At 65.7% G+C, this 21,218-nt stretch overlaps 1 protein-coding gene across 14 annotated transcripts in view; it reads left to right on the top strand.

Annotated features, from left to right (window-relative positions):
* The first annotated feature begins 1,614 nt into the window (after positions 1-1,614).
* FBRSL1 (fibrosin like 1) overlaps positions 1,615-21,218 on the top strand; it is an 80,228-nt gene continuing 60,624 nt past the window's right edge. For 12 of the 14 annotated variants that reach the window (XM_037817294.1, XM_037817293.1, XM_037817305.1 and 9 more), the window contains exons 1-2: positions 1,615-2,206; positions 16,865-17,065. In XM_037817294.1, the coding sequence (XP_037673222.1) occupies positions 1,904-2,206; positions 16,865-17,065 (504 nt within the window). In that variant the 5' untranslated portion in view covers positions 1,615-1,903. Of the gene's footprint in view, positions 2,207-16,864; positions 17,066-17,835; positions 20,603-21,218 lie in introns of those variants that run through there. The other 2 variants (XM_037817304.1, XM_037817301.1) reach the window with 2 other exon arrangements.

Below are 21,218 nucleotides of genomic sequence, written 5' to 3'. Positions count from 1 at the left end.
GCTTATCAACTTCTGAGCTGATTGCTTGCTAGGGTTCTAACACACTACTCTTCTTTGATGTGCACTGTATTATCTATGTGGAGGAAACAGGCCTTTTGGCTTGCTTGTGGTCGTTCATCTTACGGGCCTATCTGATCTTGTCTTATCCACCTTTGGGGGTCGGGGCGCCACTATGACTGGGATTTCTAAAACAGCCTTTAACCCTTAGTTTATGGCGCACCTGGTATCTATGAGATAAGCTGCGGGGCCCCTGGATCAGACATTCCTCCTATATGTTAGACTCTTTTTTTCTGGGATCTGACAGAAACCGGTTGCACGAGGTGGGGGGCTGGGCAGTGGACCCCCTTAGTGAGTCCCGGAAGGCTGGGGAGACTGCAGTGCCCAGGCCAGCCCTTTTCCCACCAAGCAAGGAGGCCTGCGCTTGTCCAGCCACCTGCAAGACCCCACCCCCTGTGCTCCCTTCACCCACCCTGCCCCCTCAGGCCAGCCACTGTCTCCTGCCCTGGGGCCCGTGCACGGCTGTGCCTCCCCCACTTTGCAGACTGTGCCTTTCCATCTCCTAGGCGGCTCCTCAGGCAGGCCTTCCGGGACCCCTCAATGCCCACTGTCTGTGGCACCTCCTTTCTAGAGTTCCTTCATATCATCACGTGATACTATTTTATTTGGCTGTGTTTATGGTCTTTCCCCGTAGGAAAGTGCTGCCGGTTCCATCACCCACAGGGCCTGGGACAGACAGGTCACAAGAATTAATGGCCTCAAACTTTGGGGAAGGAACACGGCCTCCCTCCGCACCCCCTTTGCCAGCCCTGCCCATACAGGTGACCCCCATCCCGCGCCCAGAAAACCCCATCTGGCAAGTCCCCATTCCTCAGCTGTCTCCCATTGGCGAAAGAGGGAGTTCACCGTATAGCTCTTGCAACTCTCCAGCTGCCCCTGCCGGTGCGTGTCCTCCCGAGGTGGAGCCGCCCACCCAGCCCGAGTCAGGAAGCCCCGCGGGCCCCTGTGCCAGGCAGGCGGGGGACCAAGCCGGGAGGGGAGAACGGCCGGGACTCCGCGGTTGGAAATTGCCCGCGCCTCCCAGCCCGGTGCGGGCGGGTGGGGGGCCGGGGAGGCCCGCCCGCGTGCGGCCTGCACACGCCCCTCGCCCGGGCGGTCTCAGCGCGCACGTGTGCGGGAGGCTGGTGGCCGCGGCGCTGCGAGTCAGTCTCCACCCGCGCAGCCGGGGCGCACAGGCACGGCCCTGCCCGCCCGCCCCGGGGGCGCCACTTCCGAGACGTCCGAGGGAGAACCCGCACGCGGGGGCGGGGCCTAGGGGCGGGGCCGGCGGGAGGGGGCGGAAGCCTGGCGCTGCCCGGCGGGGCGGGGCTCCGTGCCGTCGCCTCTGGAGCGGCTCACTTCCTGTGATCACACGGCCGGGCGGAAGTACGTCAGTTGTTATCTGCCCCGGGTGCCGCCGCCGTCGCTGCCTCCGCCGCCACACGAGTGCGCGGGCCGGAGGAACGCGCCCGCCCGCCTCGCCAGCCTCCCCGGGCGGCCACGCACGGCCGACCTCCCGCCGTGCATGGGGCGGGCCACAGGGCGGGGTTCGGGCCGAGGGCCGATGAGCGCCGGCCAGCCCCGCCGATGCGACCGTCCGCCCGGGCCGGGGCGTACAGGCCGAGCCGGGCCCGGAGCCACCCGAAGGCGCCCGGCGCGTGAGCCCGCCCGCGCCCCGCCCCGCCCGGGCATGCCCGCCCCGGCCCCGCGCCCCCGCCGCCCGCCGCCCAGGGCCCGAGCCCGCGCGGGGGCGCACGGAGCCGGCGGCGCCGCGTAGCGCGAGGAGCCTGAGGAATCCGAGGAGGGGGCGGCCCGGCCCGCGGAGCCCGCGCCAAGGTCACCGGGCCCCCCGGGCGCGCCCGCGGCCATGGAGGCCAAGGCCCGCCAGAGCCGGCGCTCGCGCGCGCAGCGAGACCGTGTGAGGCGCCGGGAAGCGGCCGCCGCTGCCCGCGACGCCCGCAACCACAGTCCGTCGTCGGGCGACGAGCCCGAACCGAGCCCCGGCAAGGAGAACACGAGCCACAACTGCGCGCCGGCCCGAACCGCCGCCGCCCCGGCCCCCCGCGCCGCGCGCCCCCCGCGCCGCCGCCGCCGCGAGTCCAGCTCGCAGGAGGAGGAGCTCATCGACGGCTTCGCCATCGCCAGCTTCAGCACCCTGGAGGCCCTGGAGGTAGGCGCGCGGGGCTCCCGGCCTGCCCGGGAAGCGAACGCCGCCGCCGGGCTTGGGGCGCAGGCTCTGGAGGCCCTGGAGGCCCTGGAAACGCGAGTTTCCGCAGCCTTGGCGGGAGGGGCGCGCTCGAGGGGATCCCCGTCGTTCCCGGGCCCTTTGGCCTTGGCAAGGAACAAGGTCTGCCCAGCGTTGGCCTGGCGTCGGGTTGGGCTTCCGGGCAGTTGTGTGTCGAGCTGTGGGAGAAAACCTCGAAATTACACTGAGAATCGGCTTCACGGTCGGCCTTTTTTGGTTGTGTGTCTGTTGCCAAATTATCACTTCAGTCCTGTCAGGGTGTGCTGGGAGAGGGACAGTGATAAAAGGCATACTTGGGGATTCTCCACCATTCCCCCCACTCCACAGGATTTTTCTTAGAAAAGGAGGAGGGGAGTCGGCTTGGAGACCCCTCTTGTTGACTGCTGTTTGCTGCGTGTTTAACAGGTTAGCAAAAAACATTACTTGTCTGGCTGGGTTATCGCAGACAATATTTGCTGAGCAAATACTGCCCTTCTTGCCTCCCGGTTGAGTGGAGGAGAAAATGAAATACCCCAGAGTGGGCTAGCGGGGTGGTGGCCTTGCTGGGACCAGGCATGAGGAGAAAGGCTGGCCAGGCCCTCGAGGGGTCCTGTGAGCCTCAGCCAGCCCTTCTGCCCCCTAGAAGCCTGGAGACCTCGGCCAGGTGCTGTGTCCTGCACAGTACTGGATTTGGGGGAGCTGCGTCGGAGAAGGGCCTGTGCAGGTCCTTGACGCGGGTCTTTTCTAGTTCACACCCGCACTTTGGGGTCTACTGGAGTCTGTACATAGCCCAGGGGTCTGGAGAGCTGGTGGCCGAGGGGAAGGTAGCGTGAGACAGGTTTGCTGCTTCTTATGCTGTGCAGATGGATGGACAGAGGTGGGGCATCTGGAAGTGGGTGTGTGAGGTGGCTCTGAGATGGCTCAGGGGACCCACTTAAGCTGCTTCCGGGGCTCTGGCTTCAGAGCTGCTTTCTGCCTCATTAAAGACAACAGTTTGTGTATAGAGCGCTTTTATCTGGCCAGGTTCTCTGCACAGTTTGTGTCTTGCAGCCCACGAGGTTCCAGGTGTGTGGCCACCCCACTGTCCCCTTGGCTCCCCCTTCCAGATGGGGGCAGCCCCTAACTGGGCTTCGAAGGCCCGCCTGCCCCAGTCTGCCTCCTGTCCGTTTGCATTCCTGCCCCTCCTCACCCCTCTGCGCCATCACGTTAGCCCCTGTCTGGGTCTCCTGCAGGGGGGCCGTACCTGCTGCTCCCTCTGCCTGCGTCTTGGCCCGTCGGGTCTCGGCATACATGCCACTTCCTGCGAGAAGCCTTCCCTGATCCCTGTTTGAAGTGGCCCCTTTTACTCCATTCACTTTCCTGCACGTCAGTTCCTATTCTCTGAAATGATTTTGGGTATTGTTTTTTCTTCTGCTTTGGTGGCTCCCTCACAGGAACTTGTAAGTGGGAAGAGAGCAGGTACCGCGTCTGTTTTGTTCTGAGGGACCCGCAGAGCTTCAGACCAAGCATGGCAATAAGCAGTGCGGCATGGATGCTCACGGAGTGAAAGAACGAACGAGAGGAGGAACTGCGGTTCAGAGGCTAGGCCACATGCCGAAGGTTGCTGGCTGACTGTAGTGTGGCCAGAATTGGGGCCGGGTTGTTGGGGTACGTGTCCCAGCGAGACGGAGCTGCCACTGCCAGTCTCCTTGGGCACCGTCCTGCACCTGCAGTTCCTGCCTTGGAAAGTACCGGGCCCAGGGACCCTCCTAGGGCCTCATTCCTCCCTGAAGCGTTGTGCTTCCCCCAGGGTTCAGACAAGTCACAATCACATTGTTAGCAACAAGCAGTGTTTGTTTAATGTTTACTCTCCATCAGACGCTGCCCTAAGCTGGCTCAGCGTGACCTATTCTACAGACGGGAAAGCTGAGGCACACAGGCTGGGGCCACCGGTCCTCTGCAGGGCCTGCCGTGTCCAGTTGGATATGCAGCTGGAGCCCCTGTCCTTGGGGAGGTGATGGTCTTGTGTCAGAGAAGCCCAACTAAGCCCCAGCAGTCACCGGCCCTAAACGCTCAGGCTGCAGATTTCCAGACTTGTTCTGACACCTGATTTGTGCGTGTGGTGAGGACTGCAGGGTCGGGGATGGGGGGGCAGATGACGGGGGCCCAGTGTCCAGGCCGTCCTGTGGCCTCTGCATGGCACGCCTCACTACACCCCTGTGGCTCTGCCCACACTGCCAGGCCCTGAGGATCCCCCAGCCTCAGGCTCTCTCCTTCTGGAAGGATCTGCACTGGGTGCCCTGGCAGGATTCCTCCTCGTCCTGCCCTGAAGGTGGGAACTCCTGGGTGGCTTTGCCGCCTCCAGCTTCCTTGTTCCTAACTGTCTTGCCTGACACATCGCCCTTGGGTGGGGGTCGTGTGTGCTTACAGGGAGTCATTGAGCTACAGTGGGGTTTTGTGTGTGTGTGTGTGTATTGTTGTTTTTGTTCGTGTTATTTTTGCTTACCCAGAGTTTTTAAACAATTGAAATAGTTGCTAGTATTTAAGAATTGCCAGATGCCCTGCTTCCTTGTGCTCCTGGGTGGCAGTAGGGGCCCACGACCCAGCCAGCCTGCCCCGCTCACCAGTGCCGTCTGGGGTGGTGGGCTTGGTGGCGAGCTACATGGACAGCCCTGTGCCGGCAGCCCATGGTGCATGCTGGGCCGGGTGCCTGGAGCTGCTGCAGCTGGCTGCCCTCCTGGGTCCTGCCCGGCTCTCTCGGCTGCCCCCTGGCTGTAGTTGGAGCAGCTGTCCTGTCGTCTGTCAGGTGGAGCGTTTGGAATGCTCAAATCTTCCCGTTCATTTGAGCTGGCAGCCGCCCCTGTCTTCTTGGGTCTCTGAGGGACACAGAAGCCAGCATGGACCACGGTGACCTGCCCTCGGTTCCCAGGAGTGGGTGAACCTGCCTCCAGGTTCATGAGCTCTGGAGGGCCACACGGGGAGGGGCACAGAGGCCTCCGGGCGAGGGGCTCCCTCAGCCATCTGCTTGTGCTTCTGCCTGTTGTAGACATGAACCCGAGTTCCTTGTGTCCAGTCCCTCTCTGGCTGTACCCACTTCTGTTCGTGCAGGGGTTTCACAGCAGCCTGGCAGGACTCAGTGCCAGAGTGTGGGGGGAGGCGGGGCCAGCTTGCTCCAGTGCTCTGTGAGGGGTGGTCAGGGTGGGTGTGTGGCCACTCAGGGGGCCCTGAAGAAGGTCCTGTGGCCATGGCCTCCAGAAAGTGCCTTGTCACCTTGCAGGGGCTGCTGCCGGAGCAAGGGGGAGAAGGCGGACCAGCCAGGGCTCCCGAGGAAAGGTCCAGTTGGGGTGCACAGGCTTGGGGTGCAGTCTTGGTTTCCTAGCAGAGTCAAGGCCTGCACCCCGATCCCCTTGCTGGAGCCTGGAGTGGAGCTGGGGCACCTCGGAGCCCAGAACTGGGTTCTCCTTTGCAAAATGGAGCACAGCTCTGCCTGCCTCCTGAGGTGTCGGCTGGACTGTGATATGCAAGATGTGGTTTGGTGTCTGTGTGACTTTTTGTTGTTAACTTACTTTTTTGTACAGCAAACTCGACTCTTGTTCAAAAGTCTGGCCCTAAGAGAAGTAGTGTGCTGAGAAGAGTTTCTCATCCACACCTTTCCCCTCTGCCAGACACCTCCAGCCCCGCAGGTCCCGGGTCCTTCTGGAGCATCTTTGTATAGGAAGAGCCCAAGGCAGGCGTGTGTGCTAATGCCCTCACTCAGGAGCTGCCCCTCAGCCCCTGCATGCACCAGGGGTTGTGCACTCGGGCTGTGCTTGTGTGTTCAGGGCATGTGCTCGGAGGGGAGTCCCCAGGGGTGTGCACTTGGGGCGTGTGCTGGGAGGTGTGTGCACAAGGTGTGCACTCGTGTGCGCTTGGGGCATGTGCTCAGAGGTGTATGTGTTTGGGTGTGTGTGCTTGGGGGTGGTGCACTTGGGGCATGCACTTGGGAGTGTGTGCTTAGAGGCGTGTATTCAGAAGTGTGTGCTCGGTGAGTGCTCAGGGGTGTGCACTTGGGGTCTGTGCTTGGGGTATGTATGCTAGGAGGTGTGTGCATGGGGTTCGGAGGTGTGCACTCGGGGTGTGTGCTCAGTGGTGTGCATGGCTTTGCAGGCAGGAAAATGCCCAGTGTGGTAGTGGCGGGATCGGGCAGCTGCTTTTCTGGTTTTTGTCTGTTTTTTGTTTTTTTGTAATCAATATGTATCAGTCTGATAATCCACAAAACCAGAGCCCGACGTGCTCAGCTCCACACAGACGCCCTCCACGGCTGTCTGGGGCAAGCTGTGATTGAGTGACTCAGGCAGATTTTAACAGAAAGCAGCTGTGCTTTCCCCAGCAGCTGCCGGGCCTCTGGGGCTGGGGGTATAAGCTTCCGGCTGGTGACGACAGCCACAGGGGTGTGCCAGGCCTATGGGGGTGTGCCAGGCCTATGGGGGTGTCAGCCTGGGCCTAGGAACCCACCAGGGCTCCCCAGGCCACATCCGGGAGGTTCGTGGAGTCCCTGATGTCTCGGGACGGGCTTGCTGGGGCCTGGGATGGCATTTGGCTGCTCAGGGCTGTGTTGGGCCTGCTTTGCTGCATTCTAGGGGTGGCAGACTAAAGTGTGGAAAGCTAAGGTTCCCTGGGGCTCCTTGGGCACCCTGGGCCACAGCCATGTTGTGAATCAGGATGAGGGCTCTGGGCCCACCCTGAGCCCCTGGCCTGGGGCGGCGGCTGTTTCCTACCATCCTTGCAGGGGGATGCTGCCCCGGGTCTGTCCTGGGGGCTGCAGGGCTGGGCTGCCCCCAGGGCCCCAGTCGTTGGGTCACAAGACTGCGTAGCTCATCCCAGCTCGTGCTGGCCTTTCGGACCCCACTGTTGAGCGTTTCGCTTTTCAGAGCATCCCTGTGGCTTTGACCAGGGGCATCCTGCACAGGCGGCTGGCAGAGTGCTCTGTGATGCCCATGGGCTGACCCTGCTCCACGGACAGGCAGTCGTGCCCCCCAGTGCTGTGGGGGGCTGAGCAGAGCGTCCGCACACGCAGCTCTGCTGAGTCAGGGTTGGGGACCCCAAAGGCTGGGCTGCCTCTGCCTTGTCACCTCTGTGGCCTGGCCGGCGTGCGGGGCTGTGTGGGAGGGAGAGGACCTTGGTGGCCGTGTGCCGAAGCTGGTGACCCGTGGCCCGGGACAGCACCCTTGTCTGCCAGCCAGTGGTTCTCTGGCTTCTGGGTGTGTAACTGAGCTGAGGTCTTGCAGATGTGGGGACAGCTGTCAAGTCCACCTCTCTGGGCTGTGCTCCTGCCGGCTCCTGTGCCCTGTGATTCGGGTGTGCCCCCATCCCCCTGGCCTCAGTTTCCCTGCAGTGGGCCCATGCCCTCCGGCCCAGCCCCGTGTGGCCTGATCATGTTTGTGGAAGTGAATGGACTCACCTGGCCAGCTGTCTTGTGCTCACGGTTCGGGGTCTTCCTTTGATCTTCGGGTCCACCAGCTTTCCCTTCTACCAGCTGCCCGTGCAGTTGGTGAGCCCCCGGCCTGGGGCATGGGGGCATGCAGGGAGAGAGTCTGTACCACCCAGACAGCACACCTCTTTTCCCCCCGAGAAAGGCGAGGCCTCAGTGGCAGGGCCCAGAAGTGGGTCATCCAGAGAAGGGTGGCTGGTCCCTGTGCCTCCCCCCCACCTGCCCTTCCGCAGAGGGGGTGTCCACAGAGCCCAGCTCAGTCCTCCTGGCTGCCCGCGGGCCCTGTCCTGGTGGTTGCTCCCACCCCCTTTCTATTTGGGCGCGGGATGTCAAGCTGGTTCCTCTGAGCACGGTTCTGCGAGCCTTGCTGATCATGTCCAGTCACGACGCCCTCGGCAGCCCCAGAGCCCTGCCCATTCTGGAGCACCGCGTAAGTGGTGACTTACCACTGGACGCACTCCGAGCACTGGCTCCCATTGCCCCCGCGTTCCCCAAGGCCACTTGTTGGTGCACAGGGTGTCAGTCCTGGGGCACAGCACTGGCTCAGCCTGGGCCTCCAGGAGCCCCCAGGACGCAGCAGCCCTCCTGCCGCCCAGGTCCCCGCGTGGATGCGCTCGTGTGTCACCCTCCACGGTTAACTGGTCCGGCGGGACACCCGGACCCCAGTTGAGGAGGAGGGCGTTTCCACCTCGGGCCCCTGCAGCCGGTCCCTCTCCTCTCCCGTCCTGGCCCAGAGCACCACACGGGCCCCAGGGAAGGGGATGCCCGGGGCCCTCAGGCTGGCCGTGGGCGTGCGTGAGAGGCGGGCAGGCCATAGGGTCGGCAGCTGTGCTGAGCCGGGGAGTGGACCTGGCTGGAGATGGGCCTGGGGGCTCTGGGGGCAGGCATCTTCAGGGAGTGCAGCAGGGGAGGCCCCAGGCCCATCTCCAGCCACGTCCACTCCCTGGCTCGAGCCCGTGGACGGCAGTGCCTTGTGGGGAGGAGTGTGTGGGTGGCCGGTGTCATGTGTGTACACACACGTATGTGCTCCTACCTGGGTATGCATGCAAACCCACCGTGTGTGTGTGTGTGTGTGTGTCTCACCCTTTGTTTTTGTCTGTCCTAGTCCCATCCGGACACCCACCGGCCATGCTCCACCCAGAGCTCCAGCAAGACCCCGCTCCCTGCCTCTGGCAGCCCCCACGCAGCATGGGCCTCTGGGCTGCCGGCCTGGGCTGGGCCTGCTGCAGGAGACACGCCCTTGCACCTGGGTGTAGCCAGTTCTCGCTCGGGCACGGCCCTGGGTCCAGCCTCCACTCCCTTCCGGTCCTCTGCAGTGAAATCCCAGGTCTTTCCTGGGTACCCCGCGGCCCATGCTGCCTGCTCTTCCTGACTGCTCCAGCCGCCCCACCACCCCTCGTGCACACAGCAGGTGCCTGCCTGCAGTCTCTCACTGCCTGTGTCACTTGTGCGCTTCCTCCTCACTAGGTGAAGCACAGGCCTCTGCCACCATTGGCCTGGCCAGCTGTGTCCTCGCCCTTCTGCTGTCCACGAGGACTCAGCCCGCCTGCCCCTAACCCACCCCCTGCCATCCAAGAGTGCATGGGCCCATCTGCCCCTAACATACCTCCTGCCCTCCATCAGGGCTCGCCCCGTCTTGCCCGATGCTGAGAGCAGCTCCTGCAGCTGTATCCTCGGAAGCCCCTGGGTGGGAGCTGCTGGTCTGTGCCCTGTAGGGGCTCCTGTGTCCTGGCTCCATGGCCCGTCCTGCGGCTCACCCCTTGGCTTGTGCCATTCCGCATCCTGTCCTGTCCCATGTCCCTGTTCCTGGAGCAGAAGGGTCGTTTTGTTACGCGTTCTTGGTGGTCGTTGCTGCTTACATAAGTGATTTTTCCCGCCTTTTATTTGCGTCCTTGTAATTTACTGTGTTTTCTAGAGCTCCCTAAACGAGGTGGAACGAGAGAGCTGCTTGCAGGCACTGTCAGCTCGTCTCCTCCTCGGAAGCCCCCGTGTCGCCTTGGCCATTGCATCTCACTGCACAAGGAGGTTCCTCGTCCGGGCGAGAGGGCGCCCCTGGCCCAGCCCCTCCCCACTGCGCCCGCACAGAGGCCCCGGCCCGGAGGGTCTGCCTGTGTGTGCAGAGCTGGAATTCCTGGGCTGAGCCCCCCTTGGTCATCCTCAGAACCTCACGGTCGAGCTGGGGGTCTGCAGTGGCTTTGCTGGTGTCTTAGTTGGGATTTTGGTCCCAGGTTTCTGAGTCAAGTCCGTCTGCTGTTGCGGGTCTTGCTTGGGCTGCATTTTAGTCCCCTGTGCTTGGGAACGGTCCTAATGGCAAAGGAGCTGTGCCCCTCCTGGAAAGCTGGGGAAGGACTTGGTGTTTGGTGCCGTGGCCCATTTTACAAGTGACCAGTTCAGGGCCCAGAATCCTTCCCCTTGGGAAGGAGGGGGTGAGGGGGTCAGAAGGAGATTGAGGCGGCGCTGCCGATGGGGGGTCTGGAGGGCCTCTGAGGGGTGCTGGGGACCTGGCAGGAGGGACGGCAGGGCCCAGAGGTGGGGGCGTCCAGGTGGTACCGGACCTTCCCCCAAGCCTCCCCATGGCCTCACGTTCTGTCCCGTGCAGACCCACACCAGCCACCAGTGGCATCACGTCCAGCGTGTGCTGGATCACCCTGCCCTGCCCCTAGCTGCTACCTCTGCTGAGGGGGTGCCTGAGGACCCCAGGGAGCTCTGGGTGACCCCTCCTGCATGGGCATTTTGTGGTGTGCTCACATGCACACACATGGCACATGCTCACGAGCCCCAAGGGAGCAGGTAGGGCCTTGGGCCACTGACCCTAGGGGCGGATCCGCAGGGCAGGCTCCGGGGGCTCCTGTCCTCTCCTCCAGCAGTCGTCTGGCCGTAGCCCTACCCGGACAGCCTCTTGCCTGCAGGTCCTGGCCCTGCCCTGACCTCCCGACAGCCGGGCCGCGTGGGGCTTCGCCCGTAGCCGCTGGCCATGGGCTTCCCATTCCAAGGGGCTCTGTGTTGCCGGGTGGTCGCCACTGGCCCTGACCGGGCCCTCCTGCCCAGAGCCTGAAGTGGCGTCAGGGCCACAGTGAGGGCGCCGGTCCTGCTGTCGGCAGCTCGGTGTCCCCACCCAGCAAGGTGAGAGGCAAGGGCATGCCTGCAGGTGGGGCCCCTGTGCGCCTGAGTCCCGGGCCAGGCCGCGCCGGTCTCCCCGTGTGCCCACTGCCTCCTCACACCCACGCTGTGTGCAGAGCCCGGGGCAGCCCCTGCCCTTCCTCCTCCTGGAGGGAGAGGCCGGCGTAACTGGGTCGGTGGAGGCACCCAGTGGTCTGGGCTTCGGCCAAGGGTAGGGCTTCTGGGGGTTCTGGAGGCGCTGTCTGCCAGTGACTGAGGGGCTGCAGCATGCCCCTCCCTCCGTGCTGACGGGGATCCCCCACCGCGGGTCGGTGGCAGCGGCCCCCTCAGGACCCTCGTGGGAGGTGGCACCTTTGTGGGGACTTCGGGTGGCCGTGGGGACAGGGGACCAGCCTCAGCCTCCGTGCCGCACTTCTGGGCTTCACAGCCCTGCCTGCAGCCCCCTCCCCGCTGTGTGTGGCCTCGGCTCAGGGTCATTGGGGTGCGGTGCCGTTTGAGGACACTACCAGCCGCCCTCGCTGCCCTGGGCCTTCGTGCTGGCGCCTGGAGTTTGCTGAGCTCAGCCGGGGGGGTGCCTCTCTCCCTCGCGGGCTGGACCCCGATGTTTGGTTTCGGTGCCCTGGTTTGCCTGAATAGTTTGAGAAGGCCACAGGCCAGCCAAGGGACCTGCTTCCCTCTGTTCGCCTCCTTCCCTTTCAGAGCCCGGCTTTGGGCAGAATTGCTCTCTGGCCACAGCCACAAGCTTGCCATGGGGAGTGCCGGGGGGTCTGCTCTAGGGCCCTCTCTGCGGGCAGACGGCTGAGCATCCCTGTGTGCTGTGAGCCTGCGTGTGCTCGTCTGGGGACTGGCCCTGTGTCCTGGCTGGCCGGAAGGGCGCCCGCCCCACCCAGCCTCCCCGGTGGGACCACAGCCCTTTCCAGGGAGGGTCGCGGGTGCACGGGCTGGTCACGTGACAGTGAGCAGCAGATGCCCGGGCTCCCTCCACACCTGCCGACAGCTCACAGAGCCCGCCCGAGCCCGCGTCCCCTGCAGGTGAAGGTGAGCTGCTGCCGCATCTGCAGGCAGCTGGTGGCAGAGCAGGACGGGGACCTGGCTGTGGTCCCACCAAGACACATGTTGGCCAGGGCCTCCCATCACCCCGGCCATCTGCTTCCCATGGGCAGCCCCGGCCTCTTGCAGTCTGTTCTCTAGCCAGGGCCGGGAGTCCTGTTAATGCCCCGTGGCCCTGGCATGACCCCTCCCCACCTCCAGTAGAAGCCAGGTCCTTCCGGGAACCCACAGGGCCAAGCTCCCCACTGCTGCTGTGCTTGTGCCCCCACCGCTCCAGCCCCTTCCCTCTGGCATCCCCTTGGTGCCTCCCACTCCCCAGGTCAGCGCACCGTCTTCCAGGACCCGTGTCAGCTACGTGCTGCCCACGCCCACAGCCTGCCAGCTCCGCTCTGAGTGTGCTGCTCGGGGCACGCACTTCCCCTCCCCCCACCTCTGGGGCGATGCTGTCTCGGGGTGTCACGTTCACATGCAGGAGCTGAAGCCGCGAGACGCCAAGCATTTCCCTAGGCCGTCATTCTGTGTCTCTGTCCTGCTCCAAGTGGGGTCCCCCGACCGGCAGGTGGAGAAGCAGGTGCTCCAGGCACCCAGCCCAGTACTTTGTCTTCTACCCACGAGGACCCCTGCTCTGGGCAGGGCCATGCTAAGGGCAGGCGTGGACAGAGGTGTCCCCCTGGCCCTGGGTGCCGGCTGCAGCCTGGGCTGCACCATGCTGGCCCCGCACTCCCTGGTAGGTGCAGGGTGCACTAGGGGAGGTGCTGCCCTCCTTGAATCTGTCGCGGGGCTGCATGTCCGTGCTCCCACAGGGGGCATCCTCACCTGCTCAGCCAAGGGGTTTGTAGAAGCTGGTCTGTGCAAGGAGCGTGGAAAGAGCAGCTCCCGTGTGGAGCCGGCTGCGGGACCGAGCTGACCATGGGCTGTGGGGCCCCCGTGGGCCTGGTCATCCTTTGCCCGCCTCCAAGGCCCTCGGGGCTCGCAGAAGGGTGCTCAGAAGCCCCGGCTGTCCGGCCTTGCCTGCTTGGAGAGCCTGTCCCCTGGTTCCTGTCCCCCCGGGTTCGCTTTCTCCTCCTTCCTCACGTCTGTGCTCCCCACACAGCCCAGGGGTTGGGGGGAGCCCCGTGGGGTGAGGTCAGAGTTCAGTGAGTGAAATGACAGCCAAGTCCGAGTGTTTCCCAGGGAGGCGTGGAAAGGGCATCTGGTGCCTAATCGGAGCTTTAGGGAAGAAAATGCACCTGGGCTCCGAGGCACACAGCAGAATCTGGCCTGGAGCCTCTCTGCCGAGCCACCGGCCTGCCCTCCAGGTCCTGGTAGGCACGTGGGGTGGTGGTACATGGGCCGGAGGGGCTCACCCTGGGCCAGCGCGGGCAAGGGGATGCCAGCAGCAGGAGGCCCAGCTCCCACCGCCTGCCTCCCTGGACACGGGCCTCACACCCGTACCAACGGCATGTCCCCTCGGGTGCCAGCAGCTCGGTGTGGCCCCTCCGACCTCTGCCCTGAGGGACCACCCCCCGAGGCCCGTACGCTGACCCAGACCTGGTGCCAACACCACAAGTGTGGGAGCCGTATCTCCTTTGTGTCCGGGGGTCTCTGCTGTCTGGACAGCATCTGGACTGTCTTCAGGTGCTCAGTGATGCCCCCGAGTGTGTGAGGGATCGAGTGAGGGAGGCAACGAGCGGCTCATGACCCCGGGGAGGTGGCGAGCTCTCCCATCTGGGCCGTGACAAGCCAAGGGGCTGGGGGCCAGCCGATGGCCTCCCCTTGGTCCAGCCCTGCAGCCGGGCGCTGGGGGATTTGAATCCTCGAGCCGGCACCAGGGATGCCTGCAGTCTCTGAGCTGGTCTGCGGCTGCCCAACCTGAGGGTCCCGGGGACCTTCTCCGGCGCCCCTGCAGATGGCGGCTTTGCCCCTGGCCAGGCGCTGGCCGAATCCGGCATGGATGGTCCCTGCTCTCGGGCTGGGCGGACAAGTAACTGCACTGGAGATGGGAGGCAGCCCCGGAGGCAGAATGGCGTGGGGGTGCATGAGGGGCGCAGGGCTCTGTGGGGAGAAGGTGAGCTGGGGGCTGGCCATGTGTGCAGAGACCCCGACAGGCTGGGGGGCAGCTGGGCTGTGGGGGCTGCCATGGGGACCTCTGGGGCAGCTCGCACGGTTGCTGGGGGAAGGTGCCAGCATGCTTGCAGGCGCAGGGCCGGGGAGAGCATGTGGGGTCAGCGGGGTCCGCTGTGGGCGCTCAAGCCGGGATTTGGCCAGGCACAGGGACCCTCCTCTCTCCGAGCCCTCCTCTGTGGGGGGCGGGGCCCTGGCCAAAGTTTGCTTCTGGGTGGAGGGTGCTTCTTGCCCCACGCCCAGTACAGGCCCTGTCTTAGCACGGAAAGCCCCCGGATCTCAGGAACCCCGAGGGCGGGAGGGGGCCCGGGACTGTGGTTTTAAACAAGGGGATCAAATGAAGTCAGTGGGAACGAGCCATGCAGAGGCCCTGGGCAGAGGTGCTGGGTGCTTTGGTGCACAGAGCTGAGGGGTGTCCGGGCAAAAACGCATTCAGGGTTGTTGGCACTGGTGAGCCTCGGTGCGGCCATGCTTTCGCTCGAGCTTCTGGAACCATGGAGTAGTGTTCAGCCCAGGATGGCTGCTGTTGGACTCGCTTTGGGGATGTGGTGCCACGTCTGTCCATGGCCTCCCAGCCCCAGTGGGGAGTGGGCTCCCGTCCCACGCTTTGAGGACACCCAGGCCTGGGGCTCTCTCTGGTGAGCCCACTGCCGGCAAGGCCTAGCTGGCGTGGTCTCTAGGGCCTGTGGGATTTTGAAGCCCGGCCCGAAAGTGGCCCAGGTGCAGCAGGAGCTGGTAGTTGCCCTGATGCCGGGGAGGTGGGTTGGCATCGTAGCTGCATGGTTGGCCTAGCGGGGTGCGATTAGGAGTTTTGTGGGTGCTGCCTGGAGGTAACGTTTGGGGACGCTAAGGGTACCTGTGTGAGTCTACGGGGAAGCTGGATCCAGGGTTTCTCACCAGCTTGTGCCCAGTGGCTGTGGAGGACCCGCCCAGCCCGGGTGTGAGGAGCGGGTGGAGTGTCTGACAGGTCCGGAGGCCTTGCTGCTTCCTGGATGGGCACAGGGGAGCCGCCCCCCAGCACTGCATTGCCTTCAACCGAGCGGCCTTCCTGCCCCCGCACTCAGCAGCCTCTGGCTCAGGAACACTGGGACAGGTTACAGGGGACTTGGTTAGTCGGCGCGGATTGTGGGGGGCACTCCTGGCAGACCTGAGGGCGCGTGAGGCTTTGCTTCTCTGTTGTGGGGTCGGGTCGCACACGCCCCACAGCTGCAACACTCAGTGGGTCCCGTGCTGGGGCTGTCGAGGGCTCAGGCCACCTTCTGGGTGAGAGCAGAGGGGGAGGTGGCTGTGGAAACGGCCTCGGGGCCTTGTGTCATTCACAGGAAGCAGCTCCAGAAAGCCTGGGGCAGGTGACATTTGTTGTCTGCACTGACTGCACCTGTGGGGGGACTGTGGGGGGTCGGGGCACCCAGAGGCACTCGGGAACCTTGCTGTGCCCAGCTTCGGGAGTGATGGAGAGCGAGTGTGGGAGCCCACTGTGCCCCCAGAGGGTTCTGTGGCCTCCTCTGGCCTCCCCCTCTCTGTGCAGCCAGCTGGGACCCCGGGGGTGGTGGGGGGTGGCCACGGGCTGCCGGGGACCCTGTGAGCAGGAGGCAGCCTGGGGTGTTCCCTTGGCTGCCTCTGGCAGTGGTCTTGGGGCGTCTTGAGGCCTGCGGCTGTCCTCCCTGGGTGGGCTCTGCCGGCAGAGGCCTCGCCTTGGCTCCCCACAGCTGAGTGCCACCTGGGAGGGGGCAGGCTGTCGGCAGGGAGCCTGGGGTGTGTTGGGGCTGGGGGGGGCAGACGGGGTGCCAAGCGTCGGGGCTGCCTGTGCACGGGGAAGGGGGAGCTGCTCTCGCCGCCCATCAGCAGCGTCCTCCCTGGAGAGACCCCCTCAGGCCGTGCCCGGGGAAGCCCGTCTTGGAGCTTTGCCCTGTGCTGCACCCCGTGTGCCTGTACTACGTGCCGTCCTAGAGGCCCTCCCCGGCCGCCCCCACTGCAGCCCTGCCCCGTGCTGTCCACGTGTCACCCTGGCTGACCAGCAGCTCCCTCTCGCGGCGTCTGCACCATCAGTGCCCGGGCTCTGCATACGTGTCCTCGGGGCTCGGGGTCAGGACACTAGGGCTGGGGGTGTTGTCCCGATTCCCTGTAGGCCCTGGTGGGGGCCCAGTCAGCTGCTGGCCTCCCTCTGTCCCCCTGGCCGGCCCAGGGGCTGCCATGTTGGCCCTGGGGGGGCTGTCCGCTCACAGGCGTCCTGCGATGCGCCTGCTGCCCTGCCAGCCTGCTCTCCTCTCCTGCGGGGGCAGCTGCCTCCCCTGCAGGAAAATCCCACCCGGGTGGCCAGGCTGCCGCGGAGCTGTTCCTGTCCCCTCCTCTGTGAGTGGTGCGAGTCTGTCGGTGGAAGTGCAGCCTGCTCATGGGGACCCCTCGTAGTACGGACTGGGGTGTCCCCCCCGCCACCCCTTCAGGGGCCCAGAGGCTGTGCTGTCGGCCTCGTAGCCTGTGGAGGGGACTCAGGAGGTGCCCCCGAGTGGGGGTGCTTGCGGGCAAGGGCTGTGTTATGGGGGGAAGCCACTAGGGTAGGAGGGAGGGTAGGGGTGGGGGTGCCCCGGGAGCTCATTGGGGCCGTCTGGGGGCTGCTGTTGCTCCCTGCCCAGGCCAGGGGATTTGGGCTTCAGTCCTTCCTGTATCACCAGGTGGAGGCCATGGGGGGAGGCCAGGTGGGGGCCTGCCTGCTGTCCAGGGTGCCTGGCAGGACGGGGGGACAGTGTTCCGCGGGGTGGGGGGATCCAGCCTCCGACGTCTGGGCTCGCCCCCTGGGACGTGTGCTCCCCAGAAGCCTCCTCGGGCCCCCGGCAGAGCCCGAGCGGCCGTGCTGACCGGCTCTTCCTCTCTCACCCCTGCAGAAGGACATGGCCCTGAAGCCACACGAGCGGAAGGAGAAATGGGAACGGCGCCTGGCCAAGAAGCCCCGGGGGCCGGAAAACGGCCCCTCCGTGGAGCCAAGTGAGAACGGGCGGCCCCCGCAGGCGGGGGGCCCTGAGCAGGATGTGGAGCCCGCCTGTGACCGGGCGGAGAAGAAGGCCCCGCTGCAGCCCTCCAAGCAGGTGAGCCCTGGGCCCCTGCCCACCCCAGCCCTCAGCGCTAGCGCCTGGACACCACCCGCCTGCCCGGCAATGCCCTCCATCGTTGTTGGCCTGGGGTGTGGGGCACGCGCAGCTCGGGCCTGGGGCAGCTGCCCTCGCTGGGCTGGGGCTGGGGTTGCCGGGAGCGGACAGAGCCTAGCAGGCCTGGAGCCGCGTGCAGGGCCAGGGTGGGTGGCAGCAAGTGGTGCACGTGGCACGGCGCAGAGACCACACAGGTGCTAGGCTGGCCCCGTCGCCCGTTGCGTCGTGAGGCTCCGCCGAGTTCGGGGTGTCCAGTGTGTCCTACAGAGCACACCCGTGCCCCCTCCCCGAGGTGCTGCTGTGTCTGGGCCTGGGGGCGCGGCCTGCTGGCCTCGGGGATTCGCGTGGCTGTGCTCAGTGCCCAGGTCCGAGGAGTGGCCCCGAAGCAGGGGCTCGGCTTCCAGGCCTGGCGGGACTGCTCCATGGGAGCTGGAGTGGGGGGCCCAGGGCAGCCGGAAGCGGGGATGGGAGGCTTGTGCCGCGGTGGAGTGTGGGGTCTCCGCCCTGGAGGGTGGTTCACACCTGCAGCCGCTTTCCTCTCCTGGATCCTGGGTTTGCGCCTCCTTTTTGGGGAGGGTATCTGCTCAGTGTCTCGGGACCGCACCGGCAGCTCTGCTGGGCGTGGGGGCAGCATGTCTCAGGGAGGGGCTGGGTGGGGGTGGGGCGTGGCACACCTGCCTGGGTGGACACGTGCTCTTTCTTCCATGCAGGTGTGCTCCCCAGAAGGGGGGCCGCTCCCAGCCAACCCCTGGGACCAGGACAGCCCGGCCCAGCGCCAGCAGCAGCTCCAGCCCAGCCAGCCCCAAGGGTCACTCCCAGCCCCGTGTCAGCGCTGCCAGCCCCGTCGGGCACCCCCGGACCCCGGGCAGCCCTGCCAGCCCCAGCGGTCACTCCTGGGTCAGCGCAGCTGGCCCCAGCGGTCACTTCTGGGCCTGAGACAGCCCCGGCGGTCACTTCTGGGCCCAGGTCAGCCCTGCCAGCCCCAGCAGCTACTTCCGGCCCCAGGTCAGCTCTGCCGGCCCCAGCGGTCAATCCTGGCCCAGCCTTGCCGGCCACATTGGGCACTCCCGGGCCCCCGGCAGCGCTGGCGGCGCCTGCGCTCCGTCCTGGCCCCGTGTCACCACTGCCGGCACCTGCACTCAGTCCTGGCGCCGTGGCACCGCTGCCGGCCGCTGCGCTCCCTGCTGGCCCCCTGTCCACTCTGCCGGCCGCTGCGCTCCCTGCTGGCCCCCTGTCCACTCTGCCGGCCCCTGCGCTCCCTGCTGGCCTTGTGGCACCGCTGCTGGCCTGTGCAGTCCTTGGAGACGCCGTGTCTCCGCTGCCAGCCCCGTCGGGCACCCTCAGGACAGCGCTGCCGGCCCCTGCAGTCACTCTTGGTCCAGTGTCCGCATTGCCAGCCCCCACGTTCACTCCTCGCCCTGTGTCCACGCCACCAGCCCCCCACCTCGCTTGCCGGTCAGTGCTGCTGCCCCCAGCGGGCACTTCTTGCCCCGTGTCCACGCTGCCAGCCCCGGAGAGCTCTCCTGGGCCAGCCCAGCCGTCCCCGGCGCTCCCTGTTGGGGGTCGGGCAGCCCCAGCAGATAGTCAAAGCCCCACAGCAGCCCAAGCGGCCACTCCTGGGCCTGCGGCAGCCCCGCCCCCCCAAGCAGCCACTCCTGGGCCCAGAGCAGCCGTGCCAGCGGAAACGGCCACTCCTGGGGCCGGGCCAGCCCTGCCGGCCCCTGCGGTCACTCCTGGGCCCGGGTCAGCTCTGCAAACCCCAGCCGTTACTTCCAATCCCAGACCGGCCCTCGCTCCTCGGGCATCCTGGCCCGCCGCGCCGCCGGCCGCTCCTGGGGTACCCGTACCAGCCACGGCGGTCACTGCTGGATTTGGTCCAGGCCCGTCCACCCCGGGTCTCCCTCCTAGCCTTGGGCCACCCCTGCCGGCCCCTGAGGCCGCGGCGGACTCGACCCTCCACCCCAGGTGTGGACCGCCAGGCCCCATCCGTGAGCCCTGGGGCCTGATGCCTGCCCATCGGCGCCTGCTTGGCTGCGTTTTCCAGACTGTCTCCAGGTGCGGGCCGAGCGCTGGCAGGCCCTCGCCCACGAGGCATGGAAGCTTTGCAGGACTGGACCGAGGCTGCCCAGTCTGGGAGAGGGCACGGCCCAGGAGGGTGCGGCCTGTGGTAGTGTGGTGCCCGCTGCTGAGTGTGTGCAGCTTGTGCGTGCGCCCCAGGGAAAGGGGACGGCCCTGCGAGGACTCGGCTCATGGGGGTCTCTGCCTCGTCTGTGCCTCTAGGCTGCCAACACTGTGCTGGTCTCTGGCTCTGAGCTCGCCCACGCGGCTGCAGAGTGTGCCTGGTGTGCAGCCTGGAGGCGTCTGGTCTGGGGTGTGCTGAGCGCAGGCCTTTGGCCTTTGGCCCTGCCCCACCAGTGGGCACCCCACACCCTGTGCCTGGGGCAGTGCAGCTGGGGCCGACTGCTGAGAATTGGGCCCAGGCTTCCATGCCACCCCCGCTTGTCGGCCGGGACCTGTTTTCCTCCCCCACCACCTGGCGCCTCCCTTGCCCTGGTGAGTGCCACGTGGCTGCGTGAGGGGCTCTTGCTCACACCCACCCCAGAGGGCAGTTCCTCGAGGACTTGTGCCCAGTCCCCGGGGTCGTGTTCCTGAGGGGTGTCTGCTGGGGGCTCCAGGGCCACCTCTTCCCCTCCCAGAGGTATCCCCTGCAGCTTCCTGCAGGGTGGTCTCGGGCCGGCAGTGCCTCCTCTCACGGGGTGACAGCCTTGGGTGTGGACCTGGCTTGCAAGGAGAGCCTGCGGCCCTGCCTCTGGGCTGGCTGCTCTTTAGACACGACCGTCTCCTGGTCCCCGGGCTGCCCCTTGCCTCCTGGGATTTGCTCCCGAGGACCCCTGGCCCCTCCACAGACTTTGCCAGTGGCATGCAGACCCAGGAGCCCACCCAGCCAGCCAGGGCGGTCCTGAGACTGCGTGGGGGCGGGGGGTTTGCCCACAGGTGTCTGGTGCTCTCCCAGCATCGCCCTCCTGGAAATACAGGATTTATTTTTCTGATTAAAGAAAATAAAAAATATTGTGCCGTTATTTTTTATAATTGCAGAAGCATTTGTAATTTAAACAGATGAGCATATGTCTTACGTGTACTGATTTATTCCAACAAATGGTTTTTTATTGCACCTGAACTTCTCTCTTGATTCATTAAATTCTTATGGAGGAACGTTGCAAAGCTGGGAAGAGTCTGTTCTTGCCATCCCTGCTTGGCCCACTGGTGGCGTTCGGGCCTGCGTCCCCTCCTGTGAGCTGGGGGTGGGCGAGGGCGCTGGGTTCCCCCCAGAGCTGGTGAGCCCAGGTCTCTGAATTCCCTGCCCGCTGCCCTTCAGTCTCAGCGGTGCGGCATGATGGGGGCCTTCCCCTCCCGTCCATGAAGGCTGCCACCTGGGCGGCCCAGGGACCGAGCCCTGGCTGCAGGCCTCCCGCCCTCACGTGGCAGCAGCAGGGTGGGGAGAGGGCCGAGGGGTCTGGGCTGCTTCATCCCCCACCACTGGGTCCCCAGGGCCCGGGGCAGGAGTCGGGGCTTTCCGAGCCCCCTCAGACTGCTGTGGCCTGCCCTGGGGCGAGGAAGGAGCAGGGCTGCTGAGTGCGTGTGGTGTGGGCCTGCGTCTGTGAGTGCACATGTGTGTGTCCACCCGGCCGCCCACACGGGCGTAAGGGAGCCACAGGGCCTCCCTGGGCTGGGATGAGGTGGTCTCGCTGCCAGAGACGGCAGATCGCTGGGACTGGGGGCATGTGCAGCATTCAAGCGCCACTTGGTGGGGGGTGGCTGGGGTAGGACTGGGCATCCCCACTTCTTCCTGGCTAACTTGGGACCCTGGAAGGACCCCCATGAGACACACCTGTGTCGGGCCACCCCGCCTGCCCCAGGGAGAGCTTTGGTTTGCCTGTTGAGCACCCGCTCCCAGCCCCAGCACCAACTCGTGGGAGGCTGCCCAGGAAACGGGCCGGCTCCGTTTGAGCCCGGGGTGGGGGCTGGCAGCCGTGCACAGCGGCCTCGGCTTCACCAGCTTCACCTGCCAGCTGCAGGTGCTGCGTTGGACCAT

The sequence above is a fragment of the Choloepus didactylus genome, chromosome 23, assembly GCF_015220235.1.
Source record: "Choloepus didactylus isolate mChoDid1 chromosome 23, mChoDid1.pri, whole genome shotgun sequence".
In the NCBI taxonomy this organism is placed as follows: Eukaryota; Metazoa; Chordata; class Mammalia; order Pilosa; family Megalonychidae; genus Choloepus; species Choloepus didactylus.
This window is presented reverse-complemented; position numbering and strand designations above follow the sequence as displayed.